General features: G+C 41.1%; 1 protein-coding gene across 1 annotated transcript in view; it reads left to right on the top strand.

Moving 5' to 3' along the window:
- The first annotated feature begins 573 nt into the window (after positions 1-573).
- Positions 574-22853, top strand: part of mybpc2a (myosin binding protein Ca) — a 34663-nt gene continuing 12383 nt past the window's right edge. Inside the window, exons 1-20 of the mRNA XM_066641638.1 lie at positions 574-647; positions 849-964; positions 4414-4428; positions 4994-5077; positions 6121-6269; positions 6435-6552; positions 7228-7276; positions 9443-9499; positions 10498-10664; positions 11722-11854; positions 14055-14179; positions 14515-14620; positions 15783-15943; positions 17004-17169; positions 18494-18600; positions 19120-19149; positions 19960-20102; positions 21154-21313; positions 21759-21863; positions 22559-22747. Of these exons, the coding sequence (XP_066497735.1) occupies positions 574-647; positions 849-964; positions 4414-4428; positions 4994-5077; positions 6121-6269; positions 6435-6552; positions 7228-7276; positions 9443-9499; positions 10498-10664; positions 11722-11854; positions 14055-14179; positions 14515-14620; positions 15783-15943; positions 17004-17169; positions 18494-18600; positions 19120-19149; positions 19960-20102; positions 21154-21313; positions 21759-21863; positions 22559-22747 (2254 nt within the window). The remainder of the gene's footprint in view (positions 648-848; positions 965-4413; positions 4429-4993; positions 5078-6120; positions 6270-6434; positions 6553-7227; positions 7277-9442; positions 9500-10497; positions 10665-11721; positions 11855-14054; positions 14180-14514; positions 14621-15782; positions 15944-17003; positions 17170-18493; positions 18601-19119; positions 19150-19959; positions 20103-21153; positions 21314-21758; positions 21864-22558; positions 22748-22853) is intronic.

Below are 22853 nucleotides of genomic sequence, written 5' to 3'. Positions count from 1 at the left end.
CTCAGTGAAACACTTGTGCATATGTTTCTGACACTGTGCTGTAGAAGGTTAAAAGTTCTGCTGTTTAGCGAGGTGCTATTTTAAAAATGTAATTGTTAATTAGCTCATTTGTAGTGTGTGTGTGTGTGTGCTTATGTATTTCTTTGTATTTTTTCTTTTTCCGATGAATATAATGTGTGAAGCTGTATCCATTTATTACAGTTCCCTTGGGTTCAGAATTTTCTTCCCTCTTTAGCTATTGCCAGAGGCTCCAGAAATGGTGTGTGTGTGTGTGTGTGTGTGTGTGTGTGTGTGTGTGTGTGTGAGATTAGGTCCTCCTCTGTGTTGCTTCCATGTGGCAGAAACACTTGACTAGAGCATGGAAGTGTGGTTTTAAAGGGACAGAACATGAACACACAATGGGGACATGACACAATAAATAAACAAGATGTAAATTATGTCAAGATTATGAAAATTAAAAGTTCTGAATTTCAGTTTCACTTGGTTTTCAATTAATTGCCCAGCCCTAGTAACAAGCCATAGTCCATTTCTACATCAGTGTAGTCAGTGATGGTCTGAGGCAGGAAAGAGTAGATGGAGGGTGTGAAATGCAGCATGATCCTCCACCAGGAGTGTGATGACTCCAGCAGACTGACTGGAAGGAGAGAGTCAGAGGGAAACAGACACCAGAGCATCCATCCACTCCACCGTGCGCAAACCTGAGTGACTGTGTATGAAGCCTAGTGTGATGCGGAGTGTGTACAGTGACCCTGGCGTGTGTGTGCAGTGCTGTGTGTGTGTAGAGGTCATGTTAATTTACAGTCAGTTGTGAATGTCACGTTTTTGCCCCTGCTTCTACTTTCCAACAGGGGAAGACCAAGGTCAGGACCTCCTTTATGTGATTTAACCGTTTCCTGTCCGCTGATTAACTTGACCTTGCTTGTTGTTGCTTCTTTTCCTGCAGAGAAGGATGTGGGGAGAGACGGTAAGGAACAGAAACGCTCAACACGCCTCGCTCTGTGCTTGTGTTTGTGTGTGTACGTGTCTGTGTTTTTTTTTTTCTTTTTTGGTTTTTGTGCTGATCAGCCGTTCACAAGTGTGAGCGAGCTCCTCACTGAACTGTCAGTCACTGGCTCTGGAGTTGGATCTGCATGTCCTTCCCAAAGGCTCTGACTGGCTCGGGTACTCACAAAATCCAGGACCGATCTTTAGAGGACTGACCTTTATTTCCTTTTGTCCCACCTACGGGGCGGGGGACATGAAATGAATGAATACATTAATGTTTAGTCCAACAGTAAAATAAAGACTACAAAAGGTTCTTTGATAGCGCTTTTCCACCAAAAGAACTGGTTCCGTTTCTGATTCTTGGTTCTTTCCAGTGAACCGACCTGCATTTCTACCCATTTAGAGGGGAACCAGGAATACATCATCAGTGTTTGGGGGTGAGGCTGTGGATGAATACAGTGCCAGAGCCACAGACAAACTGTTAGAGTCATGATAGGGTCATTGTTTATTCTTTGTTTACCGTGGAGTCTGACCAGAATGAGATATAATTGAAGTTATGTAATAACATAATTTTGGGAGTAAGACCACGCCCAAACTCCTCCTCTCAGCCCCATATATATCCCGCAAATTCACGTCATTTCCGTGTCGGACAAACTTTCTTCATTTAGTTCAGGAGACGGATCTCGACTCGACTGCTTCACTACGTCAGCTCACTCCTCTGCGCTGGGTCATTCCTGCTGATGCCCATATTCAGAGCCGTGTTCAAACCCACCGAGCCTCCTGTTTTAAACTTGCTCTCATCTCCCCCCGTCTCCACCCTTTTCTCATATTCATTTATCCAACGGGGGTCCGGCTTCATACGCATTCATACGCCGCCCTGAACTCTTCCCCAAAGACTTCTGAGTTCACCTCCCCGTTTCAGCCTCTACTGGCGTGTTCTGTACTAGCAAATGTTGTGTAAATGTTGCCGAGTTCAAAGCCGTCCTGCTGAGCTTGTAACAGCGTAAAAATGTAACCAAGAGCGGCGGCTCTGACCAACGTTCCAATCACAGCCCCAGAAACACACAAACCAAGCGTGTTCCTGTTTTATTTCCTATTATTTATTTAAATGAAACATTGTAAATTACCCAATCCAGCTCCACTGGGCGATAACGCTGTGTGTGAGTCTCTGAGCTCTTTCTTGAGTTACCAAACCTCGACACGTCAGAGGTTTGGTCAGAAACTTGTAAATAACTCATGAAAGAATAAAATGATGTTAAAACCAAGCACACCAAGTTTGATGTGCCATATGCCACAAACAGGGAGTTAATATCGCCAACCATTCCCATTTTATTAAGGTGTATCCATATAAATGGCCCACCCTGTAGAACCGTTTTTGTTTAAGAAATGTGAAAAACGTTTTAAAGATTTAAAAATCTATCACTAGGTATTAAGGTTTTTTACCCATTTAAACATATCTTTATGGAACAACAAGTGGTTCTTCTATGGCCTCGCACAAAGGACCTTTTGTAGCACCTTTATTTTTAAGAGATAACTACATGACAATATTAAAGTTAACATGTGACGTTGGTAGAATCCATTCTCAAAGGCTTTCTGATCTGATTTGCAACGTTCCCTTCCTTCCCAGTGACCTACACCACATATGGCACTGATAACAGCTAGGCTTTCTTGCTTTGATTTCTCCTGATTGGTTGGCGGCCCTGACCTTAGATCATGGTCAGTTTAAGAAGTGCATCTTCAGCAGAGGTTTTGCACCGTCCGGCTGGACTCCTTGTTGACAAATCACATTAACCCTAGCCCATAAAGCCGAGGGCGCTGGAGGGAGGAAAGGTTTTATGGAAGCGCATGATATCATCTGACCCCTGCTGTATATTGCTGATGTAGCCAAAGGGTGGGCAATTCATAAAAACAGGCAGCTGTTGTTGGTCACTTTCAATGGTTCATCGTAAAAATAAAAAAAAAAATAAATAAAAAAGAAGAAGAAAAAAGAAAGGTAATTTACATATTGTTCACAATGATCCCAAACTTATCTCTTTGCTTTTTTTCTTTAATTTTAAACTGGAGTTTTGCGACTGTGTAACCCAATAAGGCTATTACTTACTTCTACAGTGGTCTGCCTCGTTGGTCCACCTTGTAGATGTAAAGTCAGAAACAGAAGCTCATCTGTCACTGCACAGTGTGTGTCGGTCGTCCTCTACATCAGTGACACAGGACGCTGTCGGCTGGATGTTTTTGGTCGGTGGACTATTCTCAGTCCAGCAGTGACACTGAGGGGTTTAGAAACTCCAGCAGTACTGCTGTGTCTGATCCACTCACACCAGCACAACACACACTAACACACCACCACCATGTCAGTGTCACTGCAGCTCTATAATGTTTTATTGGTGCTAATCTGTATTTGTGTACTCCAGGAGAGTAGAATTTGGGCTACTATGGTAAATATCTGCAGTTTATTCATTTTACCGTCTCTCTAAGCACATGAAATATCAGCATTAGCAATTCCCATATCTCCAAGTTCCCCCAATAACCTAGTCTCACAGCTCCAGTGCGAAACTAAAGAATCAAACTACAGAGAGCTAGTCCATCCTGGCTGATTGAGCACATTTTTAATTGCATTAATGCACCACTGAACACCCTGCATTCTTCTTCAGAGCTCCTGTGGAGGGAATGCAGAATGTGATGCAGAGGAAGAAGCATTACAACCAGCTCCATAACTAAACAGAAACATCAAATCCTTGATGACTCCATTCTGTTAACCACTGTAAAATCCCAAATAGATCCTCTCGCCTTTAAGGGCAGAGTATCCATTTGTGTCAGAGGTGTTGTTTATTTTGTGTTTTCTTCATTGGGAAAAATAAATCTAAAAGGGGACATTATTATAACCAAACGTTTTCTCAGTGCTCTTATTTCTCTGCGCTCATTGTGTCTGTTTTGCTGCGTTTAACCTTGTCTTTGTGCTCTCACATAAACACAGACTCAGACGAGGGGGCGGGGTGATTCTAAAGTCTCTGTGACGTCCGAAGCAGAGCATAATCACAACGACTCGTTTTATCCTTGATTTTCCAGACTGGGATTTAACTGTCTGGGTGGTCTTGTTTCACAGTGTGTGGGGTGGTGGGCTCCAGATTCCCAAATGAATGTGTGCATGCACTGAACAAGTGATTTTTTTCTAAATATAATATGTCCCCTTTTAAAGAAATGATATGCATTTGTCTTCATTCTGAGATGAAAATGTGTGTCAGTGAGCACGCGAGTGTGTGTGTGAGTGCGTGCGCGCGTGTGTGTGAGTGCGTGCGGGTGTGTGTGTATGTGTGCGTGTGTGTAACTTTAGTAGGTCATGTGTTCAGAAGGATCTACTATCTTTAACTAACTTAATTAGTTCCTAATGTATTCCCTCACTCTCTCTCTCTCTCTTTCTCTCTGATCTAGAGTTGCCTGAGGATGGTAAGACACACTAAACCCTTAGCATGTATTTGTCTAGGACATATACATGGCAAAACCATATACTTTAGGGAATGAGTGCGAGTGTCTTTCGCATCCTAAGGGCACCACCAGAGAATGTGAAAAAGGGAGAAAGTTCAATGATAAAAGCTGAAATGTCTGATCCTTTAATATTTGCATATCAAAGGAGATTGTTATCTTAAGGGTTAATAATCTATGCAATATTGCGACATTGCACAGCAATGTCATGAAAAATGTCACGTCTATACACAGGCCCTTTATTTTTTTTATTCATACAGTGATTTTATTAACGTATTGATACCTCTTTAAGATGTAGAACTGTTACATTTTATAAAATGGATCCTGATAGCTCAGATCATGAATCTGAAATATGTCACTATACCCTTAGCTTACTTTTTTGTACTGATTTTAATGTAATTTGTGGAATTCCTGGTGAAAAGCACTGTTTCTTCAGTTTTTGGATTGCCATATTCTGCTTGTTGTCATATTAATGCTCCATGATTGGCGGCTATGTCCCTCACGTGACCTTTATGCCCCTCCCATCCAGAACATGTGCCAGGGGAGGAGCCTCAACTGTCGGAAATAACCGGCCTTTTCATAGAGAAACCCCAGAGTGCAACAGCAACCAAAGGTCAGCACTGACTCCTTGATTCCCTGCCCTAATGAAGCTGTTTCAGAAAGGCCTCAGTGGTCTTTGTAGAATTAACCTTCCTGCAGTGTCATTTTACAGTGGAGCAATCCTTATAAAGAGCTGATGATGGATACAGGTGTTTATTACATTGGGTTATTAGATATTGTAAGTCCATACCTTAAATAAAGCAGTGCTGCAGTTGATGGTTAATATCTGATGAATATGAATGTCTGATGAAGAGCAGTAACCTGCACAACCTAAGATTTAACAGAACAGTTGAATTACTGCTCGTTATTTGAGAAGCAACTGCTAAATATAGCCATTTTTATTAGATATATCTGTTTATTAGATGTATCTGTTAGATATATTAATAGTTTTTTGAGGATTTTTATGACCAATTTGTTGTTTATTAATCCACTTTAATCATTTCTATTTCCATCAATTTTGATGTCCATATTTATGCCATGTACTTGTTAATAAATGTAGGGGAAAATAAAACTAAGCTTATGTAAGTTAATGCATCTTCATGTCAGTCAACCCATAAAAATGGAAGTTCACCTAAAAATAAAAATAAACATAAAATATATGTATAAAATAATTTAGAGCTTGAAAATAGAAAAATGTACTTATTTACATGACCTTCTGCGTTTATATTTGCACTGTTCCACCATGTGGTGGCGCTGGTCCATAGCTATTTATTTAAATTCGTATTTACATAGCTAATCATTTTTTAAAAGGGTTATAGTCTTTAAAGGACATAGATGTTTTTCAAAGGGTTTATTCACCAATGTGAGGTGAGGTGTGTCTGTATATGAAATGGGTGGGAAAGCATTTTAATGGGGTGTGACTGGTATGAGAATATTTGGAGTCTTTGAAACTCTAGCACCCAATAAAAATCCATCTAAATGCAAATCTGTAGGTAGAAAATTCCTTGTTATGAATGGGCTAAAGTGATGGTGAAGTTTATTGCGTTACAAAATGATACAAGGAATTAAACAAAGGTACATTTCTGCTTTTTTCTAACCCCTTGCTGCTGAAAACAGGGAAAGACATAACGTTTGTGGCTAAAGTGGACTCCACTGACCTGCTGAGGAAGCCTGTGATGAAATGGCTAAAAGGAAAGTGGCTGGATCTGAGCAGCAAAGCTGGAAAACACCTGAAGTTTAAAGAAACCTACGACAGGAACACTAAGGTGTGTGTGGGTGGAGGTGTAATATGTTTTTTTTTTTTTTTTGCGCAGTATAAAAGTGAATATATCCTGTGTGAAATTGTCCTTTTGATTACAAAATACCACATATGGCATCATTAATATCTGTATGTGGCATTGTTAATAACAGTGTAGTCTGCTCTCTCTCAGATCTACACTTACGAGATGAACATTGTGAAGGTGGTGGATGGAGATGCAGGAGGCTACCGCTGTGAGGTCACATCCAAGGACAAGTGTGACAGCTGCACTTTCGACCTCACTGTAGAAGGTACGCCGGAAACCCCAGAGTCTCAGGTTTTTAGGCCAGAAATTCTTCTGGAAGATTAAACATCTCTTCTGTAAAGTAGGGATTCACCAATCTGACATTAAGATCGGATGTCGATCCCGATATTAACAAAATAAACTCGATCGGGTAACGGATAAATAGGCCGGTATCGGTATTGGAACTGAAAAAGTCAGATCAGTGCATCCCCACTGTAAAGCCCTCTTTGGTGAGCAAGCATGGTCTATAGATATTTTCTTTAAAAGAACAGTCCTCCGTAATTGTCCCCCAAAATGAAGTCAATCTGCACAGAAATGTTTGGCGTCTGATTTTGCTTCATTATTTTGCCATGGAGCTATGAGGCCACTGTTTTAGCGTTGGCCTGCATTGTACCTAGTGACTTAGAACGATCACACACACATTCTACCCAGAACTTCCATGAGTGAATAGCTGTGGCATCACTGGGGGTTTCACTCCTCTCCTGATGCTAGGGCTGTTGCTAACTCTATCTGCTTTGTAGCTTCTGTGCAAAACAAAATAAGCCACTGTCAAACACCAAACATGTCTCGGCAGATTGATTACATTTGGGACGAGGAGGAAGTTGTTCCTTTAATGAGTTTATGTAAAGATTCAGCTTCTTGGGAAATTTCATCACTTCATCTTCTTGATTTCATCCTTCAGCTGCAGAAGAGGTGCAACAAACAAACCTTCTGGAGGCATTCAAACGATCGTGAGTGTGTGTGTGTGTGTGTTTGTGTGTATGCGCGAGAGAGAGAGAGTGTGTGTTACTCCTTCATTAGAGGCTCATGATAAATCGTTTGATGTCTTAGTCTCTGTGCATCTCTGTCTGTCTCATTAGCTCTGTGTCGCTGCCTGGCTGTTCACTGTAAACTAATCTAAAACTACTGTCACTCTAATTAAACACTGACACTAGTGATGTCACTGGACAGGGACAGGGGGGCGGTTAGGAACACAAGTGGAGGGTCATCCTAAGTTATTGTTTAATATATATTCTAACAAAGAACATAAACAGAAAAACAATATCTGAAGCCTGTGGACTGCCTTCAACAAGTGGGAAAGACCTTAATAAAACGTCTGTGGCCTGCTTTGGTCCCCCCACAAACATCACAGCAGCGTTCTCCCCGCGTCTAAACAGCCCTGTTCAGAACGCCTGCTTTCAGCCACTCGCTGTTCGCCTCGACCCTGAGCACACAGCAGTGAGGAGAAGAAGCTCTGGTTTTTAGCCGTTTTCGCTTGGTTCTCTGTTCTCATTTTCGCTATTTTTACTCTGTGCTCAATTTTTTTTGCTCTTATTTGTCGTGTTATTAACCTCGCCTTTATGCTCTCACATAAACACGGGTCCAGTGCTGTGATTGGACAGACTCAGACGAGGGGGCAGGGACAATTCTAAAGTCCCTGCACTTGACGTCAGAAGCGGAGCAGAATCAGAACGGCTCGTTTTATCCTGTGTTTTCTGACTTAGGCAGATCACAGAAAAGCCCCTGTCTACCCCTAAATAAACCTAAACTGGAAACAAAAACAAAAATTTTCGGTCGTTATGATAAACAAATATTAGTGTTTCTAGCTTGTGATGAGATGGAATATTAAACAGAATAAAATTGTATTTGAAACACATAAATATTTGAAACCAATACCCACTGATTTAATACATGAATGTTTGGAAATATTCTTTTTCTAAGCTGTTTTTCTGGTTGTTTTTGTAGGAATTTGTTCTCATTAGTGTGAAAGAGCTTGGGGAACAGCCATCCCGGTGGTGGTTTGGTGTTATTTCAGGTGTGAAGAGTGTGAAGAGCTCAGTTTAGTCACACTTGGTCTCACTCTGAATCCTCAGAGACATTTCAGCAGCGACAGAAAAGTCTTGAGGAATTACTCAGGTTTTACTGAGCCTAATGAACAGAGTTCAGATCAGTGCGAATTATTAATATATTCCTTATTTAATGAGACAGTGGCTGTAAACCTTGCTGCATGTGCAGCATGTGAATGTGTGCATGTGTATGCTATATGAAGTAGTGGTTATTCCGTTTATTTCAAATCTTTTTATCATGATGTCTGTTTGCCAGTGACTACAAACTAAACACAGCACAAAAACACACACCATGGATGTTCCACAACACACACCCATTTTGCATAAGGACAACCCATGTCCCCTTTAGTTAAACCAATGAAGCTTGTTCCACAGAATTAGTTCTAGCAGTGCCATTCCTTCACACTAAATGCCCACTGTTTTACTGGGTTAGCGTTACTGGAAATATTAAGGCTTTGCAATATTCAATAACTTGTAGCCCTTAAACGGTATGTTACAGGGATGCATGCATTTTTATCTGTTGTGGAAGTTCCATCTTCAGCATGAAAGGCTGATGTTGCAGTTCTGAGTCATGAATGAAAAAGAAGGGGGTGAGAATGTGGTTCCTCCAAGATATTTGAAGCCAGCCCACTGCTTCTTTTCAAACTGCTGATGATACAATGCATTGAACACTGGGGGAGAATGCAAACTGCCCAGATCTGTCACATCAGCAAACAGGTGCTAGCACCATAGGCAGTGATGAGGAGAGAGGGGCCATCCTACCCACCCAGAGAGTGAGGCCAAACCATCACCTGGATTATAATCTGCGATCTCCAGTGATGGGGCCGATGCTTAGATTGCTGACAATTCAGGATTCAGGAAAAGTTTCAAAGTTGACGGTTGAATCATTCCTGTTAGAAAGGGCTTTTACTGTAGTGTATTTTAAATGAAGGAACTCGTTGGTTAGATTAGCCCCTTGCATTGAGAACATTCTTTTTGCTGTAATATGTATAGCTGATTAAGCCTTCAGGAGGTTTATTATCTGATGACATTCACCTGGTATTAATATAATTCCTTCTCTTCTACCTGTAGGGGAGGTGCTGGAGAGGATGCTGGTGACCTGGACTTCAGCGGTCTCCTCAAGAAAAGGTCAGGAACTGGTCATTCTGCTCAGTTACTTTGATTTCATTCTGTTTTAAATGCAAAGCACCTCAAGAAACTCCCTTGTAACTCACTCAGTCACTCACACACACTTGCTCACACACGTTTAGTACATGCTCCACAAGGGGGTACTATTCAGTGCTTTGCATCATAGACAGTAGACGCAGTGTCTTTGTTTCTGCTTTTCTTGATCAGTAAGAATCTGCTACCCTTAGCTGTTCAGCAAAGCACCGGTTAGAGAAAGGACCTTCACTGTAAACCTCTGTGATATTAGGTGTGCAAATAGGTTTGCTAGCGTTTTGTGTAACGTATAATTGTAATTAAATATTCAAACTTTCTCTAGCTTTTTTTGTCATGTTTTGGCAACAGTGTTGAGTCGTATTAAAAATGACAACTGTCATTTTATTAAAAGTAAAAAAAAACAAAAAATAAAACAGAAAAATATTCACCATTGCTATGGAACTCATAACGAATGCAGGGACAAATACATTTCAAATTACTTTTTAATTGTTGAAATTTTACTGTTAATGTAAAATGACAAAAAGCAGGACAATGTTTGCAATTTTAATTACAAATATGTTACACAAAAAATCCTGTAACACTCATTTGCACATTTAATGTATCACAGGTTTATGTACCTTTTATACTATAAGTATCCTGTTTTAAATGTGGATACAAAGAATGTTGTGTTCACAATAGTTTTATAGTCATTTTACTACAGTAGAACAACAATAACATTGATCTTAAATGCTGTATACTGAATTCACTGAAGTCATTAACGTTCGTCTTCCATCTATCAGCATTGGAGCATAGGGTTTTTTTTGGGTCTGTTCTTCTCAGTGACAGAAGTGAACCCATTAAAAATAGTCAGAAGAGTATGAACACAACTGTATTTTAAATATAAATGTAGTGTAAATTAACCTGGAGAGAACCCAACTTTTTACAGCTCTAAAAATGTCACCTAACCTTCTGTATGTGTTCATCAGAGAGTGGAAAAAGGAGGAACCTGTGGAGGAGGTGGACGTGTGGGAGATCCTGAAGAATGCCAAGCCGTGCGACTACGAGAAGATCGCCTTCCAATACGGCATTACTGACCTCAGGGGCATGCTGAAGAGGCTGAAGAAGATGAGGGTGGAGCCCAAGAAGAGCGATGGTGAGGTGCACACTTACTCACATCACAGCCTGAGGTTAGGTTGGATTCTTTGTTAAATTAGTACCTTAAATAGTTCACGCAATGACGTTCTCCTAGGTTCTAGAGTGGATTGGTTTTTGAGAGCCCATATGGACAAATATATTTAATAGATTTTAGTCCAGCTGTTTAAAGATGAGGTGACTAACTAAAACACTGATTTGCACTGGTCAGATGTAACATCAAACATTTTTTAATATCTCTAAAACCAAGCACCTTAATATTTTATCAACCAAGTAATTTACACTTGATAAAGGAAAAGGGCATCGCTGGAACTGGACATTTATTACTGACTTAAATTTCTATAAGGGTCCGACTGATAAAACAGTTGTAAGTAATTCACAGACTCGTTTATTTTGAGTAACACCTCGCTCTGGTGTTCTTTAATATCCAGAGATTTTGTCCGTTTTTGTGTAAAGTTAAACACATAGCTGTGCAGATGTAATTTACTCGTCAGAAAGTCAGTAATGGTGAGGTGTGTCCGTGTATTCGTGTCGTTATAGGGACATATATAGTAGAACTCAAAAGGCTGTGTCCCAGAAACATTGTCCAAACATAAAGAAGAGACTGTGATAAATAGAAGTTGCTCACAGCGGTGGACTGTGGAGCACTGAAGTGGTGTGTTCCGAATTCAACTCTTAACTCTCTGAACTCTTGAACACACATTTTATAGGTCAGAAAATGAGTACTTTCCAGGGAAAAGGGGACCTCTGGTCACCACTGAATGGTTCAAAAGTTAGTTCACGAACTGGAATGTGAAATAAGGCTGAAATAACAACAGACGGTGTAGTGGCACCATCTTAAGTTCTCTCTGTGAAACACAGCTGAATTAACAGTTCCTATTTGCACATGTGTGTTTCAACATTAGCTGTCAGTCAGTCAGTCAGTAAGCGCATAGGCTCTTCTAGACCGGCGGTGGTCCGGCAATAAAAGGTACAGAAAATAAAATAAAATACTCCTAAAATGTAGAACATAGGTTGTTTTATTTCTGAACCTTTCCCTGATGTCCTCTGTTCCTCAGCCTTTATCCGGAAGCTGGAGCCTGCGTACTCTGTGGAAAAGGGCAAGAGGATCGTGATGTCTGTGGAGCTGGCTGATTCTGATGCCCATGTCAAATGGCTGAAAAATGGACAGGAGATTAAGCCTTCAGCAAAGTGAGCCTGTGATAGGTGTGATTATACCACTGTTAGTTCTGACCCTGCCCTCCAATATTGCACGGTAATGGCTTTTTGGCCAAAGCTCTTCAGGTATTACTCTGCAAAATACACATCACCTAGCAACAAAGACCAGTGCTAATAAGACTATGGGCAAGGTGCCTGTTAGCCCTAATCCACTGACGTGAAATTGGTTCGGTTTCCCTTCACACACATAATTTTAAACGGTTTGGCGAATTTCCATGAACATAAATAGATTCCAGAACCCCCGAAAAATGAGTTCCCGGCTGGAAGCAAAGTATGGTAAATACTTCAGCACCAAACACAATGATGTCTGAGGGCGTCGAGCCAAAGAAGCTCCAGAACAAACACAGAGACTAGAGTCACAGCACAGCAGACCCGTCTTTGCAAGGAAATTGCAAGGAAAATAAAGCAGGAAAATGCTGTGTCTACGTGCTTTCTGGAGCTGTGGTCAGTCCGAGTTGAGGTATTGATTTTTTTTTTTAACTTTTCTCCACTGTTCTCATTTTCGTTCATGGCTCTTTGAACTTAAACAGAGTCGTTTCAACATGTGTCATATATCACGATGTCACGCCCTCATCCTGTCATGTCTGTTTTCCCCGCCATGTGCTCTCTCAGCACATAACTCTGTTTGTTGTTGTCCATGTCTCCGCCCTTGCCCCGCCTTCTTTCCTCCTCCTTGTCAGTGTCCTCGTCAGTGTTGTTTGTAATCCTGCCCCTTCATTATTAGGCTCAGGTGTCCTTGTGTTTATTTAAGTCCCCTTCTCTCACTTCCTCTTGTCGGACATTTCACCTTTGTAGTGTTTCGTGTCCAGTTGTTTCATTTCCAATGTCCGTTCCTCGCTTCGTTTCCTCTGTCATTGTTTTGTTTCTCCGTCGTCATTGAGTCTTAAGTCTGTCTGTGTTTCTGCTTTCCCTCGTTTTGGTTTTTTGCTCAAGTCTCTGTCTCTGTTTAGTTATATGTTGTAAATAAAAGTAACTGTGTTTTAGCGTGTGCGTCCGTCTTCGTCAGTCCGCCCTCCGCATTCCTGACACACGATAATGTTAATCCACTGTTAATGGTGGATTTACACTAGAAGAAAAGTGTTAAGATATATGACTTGATAAATCATATATCTGTCCTCTATCTTAAATTCTAACAATAAACAGTGATAACGAACTGTGGTATAATTGCAGTAATACACTCGAGGTTCATGCTGTAACGTGAGTTAATTGGTCTGTGTACATTTCATTAATAGGTTTTCCATTTCTAATTCTGCAATAGAAAAACAGAGACCAACCCCCTTCCCTGTTCTGAATGATATAAATATAATTGATTTAAGGAAAACAATCCGTTTTCTACAACACAATGAAACTAAATACAACAAAATACAAAAAATATGAACAAATATGAATTAAAATAATTAGGTTTTTTTTTCATTCCTGCTTGTTGCTAATTATGGGCTGCGCAGATTTCAGCCAGAACCGGAAGTTTTTAACACTAATAACACCATATATTTTGAGTCGGAGGAACATATTCGGGTGGTAGATTAAAGATGAACAAACTTGACCCATTTCACAATTTAATTAAAAATATGGTCAAGGACGGGGAACATCTGCTGAGATTTCTGTACACACTGGGGACGTGGGTGTCAGGAGTGGGTGTTCTAAGGCTTATATTAAGTTAGTTTGCAAAATCGCAGCACGTTTATTACATTAACGCAGTGACGTTTATGTGACACATAGCTGTTTATCTGTTGTCCTCCTGTTAGGGAAAAAAACTATTTATCATGAACTAAAATCAAAACATTTCTGATTCTAATGCTCCCTGTGTTTGTGTTCTGATGCGTTGGAAGAAAAGAAAAAAACAAATAAAATCTACATTCTCCGGTACTGTTGATACACTACAAAACAGGGAAGTGGGTCGTTCTCCGTTTTCTACTGCAGGATTAGAAATGGAAAACCAATTAACAAAAGGTACACAGACCATACTGGCCCTACGGTACTGATCTTCAGGACTCTGCCTGCAGCCTTATGCCCTGAACCACAGCACACCAGGGCCAATATCTGACATTATGGCACGTCCTCTCATGTGTTAATGCTTAAACATTGACTGTGAAGGTGTGTAGAAACATGAATGTTTCTTTTTCCTCAGGGGAGTTTGCGAATGCCTCTTTCTTTTGTGATGCTGTTTTTCCAGGTATCTGTTTGAGACCATAGGGAGCGTCCGCAAGCTTATAATCAACAAATCTACACTGTCAGACGATGCTGCGTATGAGTGTGTGGTGGACGAGGACAAGTGTTTCACTGAGGTCTTTGTTCAAGGTGAAGCATCATCACTTTATATTTGAAGTGTCCTGTGTATTATATATGGAGTGTTCAGTATACTGACATTTGGGACTTATGCTAGGGACATAATTGGGTACAGAGACTACATCACATCAGTTAAAGAAAAAGCCTACATTTATCCTAGTCGTATTAAAAGGCATCATAGACGATTCTGGAGAAATAATGTTGGTGCAGCACAGTATCATCTCAAACTATAACATCTGCATACAAACATTGCAGTTTTGACTCTGCAAGACTCTGATATGTTGTGTTGCCCCTTCAGTATACTGCCCCTTGCAGGTAAAATGTATTTTGTGTGTGTGTGTCTACAGAGCCTCCAGTAACCATCACTAAGCTGCTGGATGACATCCATGTGGTGGTGGGGGACAAAGTGGAGTTTGAAGTGGAAGTGTCTGAAGATGGAGCTAACGTTATATGGTGAGACTACAGACAAAATCACAGAAAACAGACCTTGTAAAGTCACTCACACACTCACACCTGTGTACAGTATCACACACTCACCCAGTCACTCACACACTCACACCTGTGGACAGTATCACACACTCACCCAGTCACTCACACACTCACACCTGTGGACAGTTTCACACACTCACCCAGTCACTCACACACTCACACCTGTGGACAGTATCACACACTCACCCAGTCACTCACACACTCACACCTGTGGACAGTATCACACACTCACCCAGTCACTCACACACTCACACCTGTGGACAGTATCACACACTCACCCAGTCACTCACACACTCACACCTGTGGACAGTATCACACACTCACCCAGTCACTCACACACTCACACCTGTGGACAGTATCACACACTCACCCAGTCACTCACACACTCACACCTGTGGACAGTTTCACAAACACACACAGTCACTCACACACTCACACCTGTGGACAGTATCACACACTCACCCAGTCACTCACACACTCACACCTGTGGACAGTATCACACACTCGCCCAGTCACTCACACACACTTGTGGACAGTTTCACACACTCACCCAGTCACTCACACACTCACACCTGTGGACAGTTTCACACACTCACCCAGTCACTCACACACTCACACCTGTGGACAGTTTCACACACTCACCTAGTCACTCACACACTCACACCTGTGGACAGTATCACACACTCGCCCAGTCACTCACACACTCACACCTGTGGACAGTATCACACACTCGCCCAGTCACTCACACACTCACACCTGTGGACAGTATCACACACTCACCCAGTCACTCACACACTCACACCTGTGGACAGTTTCACACACTCACCTAGTCACTCACACACTCACACCTGTGGACAGTATCACACACTCGCCCAGTCACTCACACACTCACACCTGTGGACAGTATCACACACTCACCCAGTCACTCACACACTCACACCTGTGGACAAATGTATTTTTATTAATAGCCTTTGAGTTCCTGAAATCTTTGCGTTTGTAAATGACAGAAAACTATCAACAGTGCAGTACGAGGTGGTCCCGGGAATGGAACTGAGAATAAGAGTTGTTCTTCTTAGTGTCTGTGGCCTTCTCCACTCTGTCTCTCCCCTGTGTTCTCACTCTGCAGGATGAAGGATGGGGTGGAGCTGAGTCGAGACGGGAAGTATCGCTTCAAGAAAGACGGAACTAAACACTGGCTGATCATCAATGAGGCTTCAAAGGAGGACATAGGGACATATTATGTCTACACCAGTGGGGGGGAGTCAAAGGGAGAGCTGGAGGTGGAAGGTAATGTGAACCTTGTGTATATTTGTTATAATGTTTTTAATATTAACATGATGTATCCTTGATTAGTACTTTGATAATACGTCTGTAATTAATATCTGTACTGCTCCAGGGTCCTGGAGGTTGTGGATTTGAGTCTTGAGGAGTTCGGTGTGTTCTCCCTGTGTCAACGTGTGTTTTCCTATGCTCCAAAAACACATGTTGGTAGGTGGATTGGTGACTCAAAAGTGTCCATAGGTGTGAGTGTGTGAGTGAATGTCGCACTGTGAAGGACTGGTGCCCTGAACTGGATAACGGTTACAGACAATGAATGAATGATTGAATGAATGAATTGTTCTAACTTGTATTTCACTCACACATTCACTCACACACTCACACTTAGGGACTCTTTTGAGTCTCCAATCCACCTACCAACGTGTGATTTTGGAGCGTGGGAGGAAACCGGAGCACTCCGAGGAAACCCACACAGACACAGGGAGAACACACCACACTCCTCACAGACACTCACTCAGAGTGGGACTCGAACCCACAACCTCCAGGACCCTGGAGCTGTGACAGAGACACTACCTGCTGTGCTACGTGCTGCACATAATTTAAAAATGAAGTATTAATACGCTGTGTTACACAAACTTCAAAATTTCCATCTGTAAATCGTCTAAACCAAACTTCATATGAAATTTTAGAGACAATATTGTCCCCAAGAACAGAACAAATCCATCAGTCTTCAGCAGCGCTTTTTTCTGATGGATCTCAAAATGTTTTAGTTTATTTTTTGTTTAATAAAATCAGTTGTGATTTTAATACAACACAACTGTTAATGTAAAATAACAAAAGAGCAGGAGAATGTCTGAAGTATAATTATACACTACACAAATAATAGTTTGTACACCTAATACTCTGACCTAAGCACCAATGGTCAGAGTACCATTATTGGCTACAGTGCTATAGAAGCACAGAAATGATGTCAGCCGGATTAGTTATCACAGACAGTTGCTGTAACCCCAACACAACCGAACGCCCACACGCTGACAGGTGCCCACCCTCCTGTCTCTCTGTGTCTCAGATAAACAGCTGGAGGTGCTGCAGAGCATCGCGGATCTGACCGTGAAGGCCACAGAGCAGGCTATGTTTAAATGTGAAGTGTCTGATGAAAAAGTAACAGGCAAGTGGTTCAAGGATGGAGTGGAGGTCATTCCAAGCAACCGCATCAAAATGACCCACACCGGCAGGTAAATCCATCAACTCCCTGGGGTCCTGACACACTCGCTCACCATCACACGGATCTGACTCTGATACATGGCCTCACGCGTCACCATCTCTGACAGATGTGTAGGTTATATACTGTATGTTTACAGGCGAAGTACTTACATGGCTGTATGATGATGAATGTACAGAGTCACATCGGCACATTCACGCAGCTAATAAAAGGTGATTTCCAATTCCCAATACCATTTATAACTCCGTGGATTTAAAATTGGAATAATACACAGAAATACAGAACAGTTTATGAAAGCACAATACATTTCATTTGCTTTAAATCCACTGTTGGCTGGTTTTTAAATTTATAAAAAAGTATTAAAAAAACGTAATGAAAGGTATGCGCTACCACTTTAGAATAAAACTAAACTTATAAAAGTGTTTACAATATGTTTATTAATGGTTATTAATTATGTTATAAATGCAATAAAATCATTAATAATCCGTTAAAGAAAATGCAACAGTGGCCTGTTTTTTGCCAAATAGTGAACCCACATCCATCTACAGTTAAACCTCAGATGTCTGCATTCTGACCCCACTGTCTCTCCTCCAACAGTCGACATTAACCCTGTCAGCTCCAGCACATATCTTTTTATAACTTTAACCCATTAACAACCAAGTTTAATCAATTAAGCTCAGATAGAAAGTCTTTTTCAGACACTGATGATGTTGTGGTGAACCATAACATATGAAACGACTAAATTTCTAAACTAAAGTCTCAACTTATTCTTTACCTCGCCATTTTCAGTGAGTTCTGACACTTTCAGCATTAGACAAAAAAGAGGTCACTGTTTCCCTTTATATCTCTGTGTTACAAATGGTTATTAATGGCATTTAAGGTGTTTACAACCTAATTAATAACCATTTATTAACAGATTTTTAAACCATATATAAACCTTAATAATTGCAGAAAACATTACTTTAAAAATCTATCTAAAGACAAACCTTCATCACTTCCTCCAGAACTTAAAAAGAATGAAAATGAGTGGACAGTGGCTTTAATATGTAATAATTTTTATTTATTAATGTCTGTAGTTTTTAAAACATGACAGTTATTTGTTCAAAAGACACTAATTGTCTTATTACAAGCACTTTAACTGTTTTATCCAGTTCGTTTAAACACTTTGAATTAAACCGTGGCTTCTCCAATTTTTTAAACATGTAGTTACTGAATTACAGCATCTTCTTTGTCACCGTGGAAACTGTTGTTTTTAGAGTGACTGTGGGTTTTTGGAGGTAAGCATGAAGTCCTGTAAATTGCTGTTGCCATGGTAACATTGGGTCATGGTCACTCAGGGTCCACAAGCTGGTGATTGATGATGTGAAGCCGGAGGATGCAGGAGACTACACCTTCGTCCCTGACGGCTACGCGCTCTCTCTGTCGGCCAAGCTCAATTTCTTAGGTACAGTCCCCTTCCCCACACCAACATGTGTTTTTTCTGTACTACAGTGTATTTAAATATGTCTGTGCTGCATGTAAACTAGATGCATACAAGTTATCATTTAGCTTCACTGTACAGAAACTACAGCGACCCTGAAATGGACAAGCGGAAAGATGATGATGATGATGATGATGATGTACAGAAACATACTGGGTTCTTCACAGGGGAGCTATTAAGAGCCAAGAATCACAGTGCCTACAGCACATATGTAGCATTTTATTTACTATCCACAACAAACAGTGAGCCAGATAAAATAAGATAGCACTTCATTGATCCTGAAGCTTGCAGTGTGATATGACCTCTTTAATCTTTGGGGAAAGCCAAAAGCTGCCACTAAACATCAGGTTTTACCTCTTTGTGCCCATTGCATGTTTGATTCCCACAAACAGCTAAATTCAGATACACTGCTGGTTATTGATACACTGTATTTTGGTCGTTCTCTGTGAACTGATTTGTCTTTGATTTCTTTATTTGGTACAGAAATCAAGATCAACTATGTTCCTCGGCAGGGTGAGTACTTCTATCATATTTATTTGATTTGTTTGTGACTCAAACTCAGTGAACTCATAGTTGCTCTTGTAAGACGTATTTTGTCTCTAAAATGAATACTTCATTAAAGAAATTAAAAATGCTATATTATTTAAAACTTTAAAATAATAACTAGAGTGTTTTTAGCACAGACACACACTCTTCAGACATAGGATCTACAATCCTGCAAAGTTTGCTGTGTCTAGCTCTAATGCTGTATATGGAAGCCTTGAGCTGAATAAGCAGTAAGTTTAGTATAGTTTCCACATTATTTTATTGTCTGCCTGTTAAACCAAAACAGTTGAAATATATTTCTAGCATCACTTTTACAAAAGTCTTCAAAAACATCATAATTGTTTTCTTCCACATTTGTTTTCCCTTCCAATGAGGTGCGCCTGAGGGCAAAAAAAAAAAGGCTAGAATTGTACAAGTGATGCTAGAAATGTTTTTTCAACTGTTTTTCTTGTGTATAACAGGCTGGAAAAAATAAAATAATGTGTAACTTAAACTTAAGAGCATACACTATTTTTTTTATTCAGCTTAACCTTCAGGGCTTCTGTAGCTGTAAGAGGAGACACTACAAGGTGTGTGTCCAAGGTGTTTACTAAGGTAGATATATTAGGATGGAGAGTTTGAATGTGGTTGAAAGTGTGTGTGCTGTGTGACCGATTTATTGACCGATTTAATGTCAGCCATTTCTTATAGAAAATCATATCACATTTGAATGAATGCTGTGCAAAAAACAGTCATATTTAAGATGCGTTGTGTCCCCTTCTCCCCCTCCGTCTTCAGACCCTCCCAAAATCCACCTGGACACCACGGGCAGCATGGTCAACAAGAACACCATTATTGTGGTGGCTGGGAACAAGCTGCGTCTGGACGTAGAGATCACAGGAGAGCCAGCGCCCACAGTCTGCTGGAAGAAAGGCCTTACTGTGAGGAGCTGAAGGGGGTTTCTCATGTATTTAGCGCTGTATCAGTCTGCACTGCGTTCTCCTAAACATGCCTCCAATCCAATGCCTGTCAAAGTTCCTGGACACTTTGTCTTTTTTTGCGATGTGCAGATATTCAGATATGTGAGACAAATTTCTCGCCACTGTTGTGTTCTGCTAAAAGCGCTTGGTGCCAGTCCTTTGGGTAAATTTAGCTTCACCACTTGTGATTGATGTGAAGAATTCTGCAGGTTTTAACTAAAGAACATTGCTTATACACCTGAAAGGAGAGCGGATGAGAACTTTTCTCCTTCCAAAGAGAGGAAATATGAAACATTTGCTTTTTTATTTTATTTCCGACGGCTTTAGTCAGGTTTTATTCTTTCATTTTATTTATGAAAACATTTATATGAGAAGTTAGTGTTCTCCCTGTATTTGTGTTGGTTTCTTCTGGGTGTTTAGCTTCCCTCCCACCAAACAAATGTCGGTAGGTGGATTGTCTGTGTGAAACTGTCCACAGGTGTGTGTGAGTTTGTGAGTGTGTGAATCTGTCCACAGGTGTGAGTGTGTGAAAGCGACTAGGTGAAATGAGTGTGTATGTGCCCTGTAATGTCCAGTGTGTGTTTATGCCTTCCAATCCTTGTAAACCCTCAGAATGACGTGGTTACAAAGGAAGAATGAATAAATAAACAAACAAATATCAAGAGACTGCAAACTGACAAAAGAACATTATGATGTATTAAAAATATCAGGTGTACCCAAACTTTTGATTACAGTGTATAAGAGAGTAACTGGAAAGCTGTTTTGTGTGGGCCATGAAGATTCACAGATGGGAAGAGTCTCACTCTCGCAGACTGTGTGTGTGTGTGTGTGTGAGGGGTGGTGGGGGTATGAGCTAAATCAAACCAACACTAAACAAACAACTTCTCTTATTTTGAATAGCTGCATGAATGTAATACTCTGGCAATGCCTGGCATTTATGGCTGATGATGGTGTGATGTTCAGAACTGAATTACTGTAGTTACTGATTTCCCTAATCTAATGATGTGGGCAGGAGATCACTAACGCTGAGGGCCGTGTGCGGCTTGAGAGCAGGAAGAACCTGAGCAGCTTCGTGATCGAGGGAGCAGAGAGAGGAGATGAAGGCGTTTACAGCATCACTGTCACCAACCCAGCGGGAGAGGACAAGGCAGAGCTCACCATCAGAGTCGTGGGTGAGGGAGCGTGGGTGCTTTTAGTCTTCATTAACTTAAAGAGACAGTTCAATGAACAAATCACATTTACACGGTTTACCCCTTCATCCCAAGCATAGTCGATCAACCGAGAGGTGTGTGTGGTGAAGTATTTAGTGGATTAACAAGGCTAACGAGTAATGGAAGCAAAACATTTGATAGGAGCTGAGAGCTCTAAAAATTTAAAAAGGTTTAATAATAATGCTGATACTTCAGTATGTAATGCAACATACATTTACAAATGTTGTGTTATAAATATCTAGGGTAAAACATAGTCTGCAATATATCTTCTGAATTAATGCCTACTGCAGCATTTCCCTCATTCCCGAACCTTGCACTGTTTATTTGTCTTTCTCAATGCCTGCACTGACCTGCCCTCCACTCCTGCTCCTGTCTTCTCTCTGTCCCTGCGCTGTGTTGTATTCAGATGTCCCTGATCCCCCTGAGAATGTCCGTTGCACGGGAGTTGGAGAGGATACAGCCTCCATCATCTGGGATGCTCCTAAATTCGACGGCGGAGCTGTAATCAAAGGCAGGTTTCTTCACCTCGCCGGTCTCGCTGCTGTTCAGCTTGCTTAGCAGAGTGTGGAAGGCAAGGCAGGGTGTGTTCCTGTCAAAATCTCTCCAGGAGAGAAGACAAACATTAGAGCTTTATACCGCTGTGACCTAATTACTACCGGAGTCTGTAGAGATTATGGTTTAAATCCCAGAGAAGACAGTCAGGTTCCAGTTTAAGTGGAAGTTTGAGCCATTTGTAAATACATAAAGCTTTAAAGGTGTTGTGTTAACAAATGGTTTTCAGGCACTAAAACATGTCTCACACGCTGTATTTATTAGCTCCACTGATCAGAGAGGTGTGTTTTGGAGTTCTACACTTACAGACTAAAGCCCATCTGTTGTTCTGCATGCATTGTTAGCCCTCTTTCCCCCTGTTCTTCAGTGCTCAGGACCCCCACAGAGCAGGTGTGATGTGGTGGTGGATCATTCTCAGCGCTGCAGTGACACTGACGTGGTGGTGGTGTGTTAGTGTGTGTTGTGCTGGTGCGAGTGGATCAGACACAGCGGTGCTGCTGGAGTTTTTAAACCCCCCAGTGTCACTGCTGGACTGAGAACCATCCACTGTCTGCACTAAAATGTGGGTTTGTTTGGGTGTATCAAATGTTGGGAAATGTGTATTTGATCTAAAAACACCAGTGTTTGGTACTGAACCGTGGCCCTTGTTTTCAGGGTATCTGATGGAGAGGAAGAAGAAAGGCTCATCCAGATGGACCAAGCTTAACTTTGACATCTACGAGTTGACAGAGTACGAGGCCAAGAAGATGATAGAGGGCGTGTTCTATGAGATGAGGGTGTTTGCTGTGAATGGAATTGGTGTTTCTCAGCCCAGTGTCACCTCCAAACCCTTCATGCCAATCGGTGTGTACAGCACTGATTGTTTTTTTATATATTTTAAAACACCTCATTAATCTCAGCAAAGGTTTATCAACCCGTCCTGGCTGTCGGAGGAATGAACCTAAGCATG

This window comes from Hoplias malabaricus, chromosome 13 (genome assembly GCF_029633855.1).
Source record: "Hoplias malabaricus isolate fHopMal1 chromosome 13, fHopMal1.hap1, whole genome shotgun sequence".
NCBI classification, from domain to species: Eukaryota; Metazoa; Chordata; class Actinopteri; order Characiformes; family Erythrinidae; genus Hoplias; species Hoplias malabaricus.
Note: the sequence above shows the minus strand (reverse complement) of the source record. Positions and strands in the feature narration are given on the sequence as shown.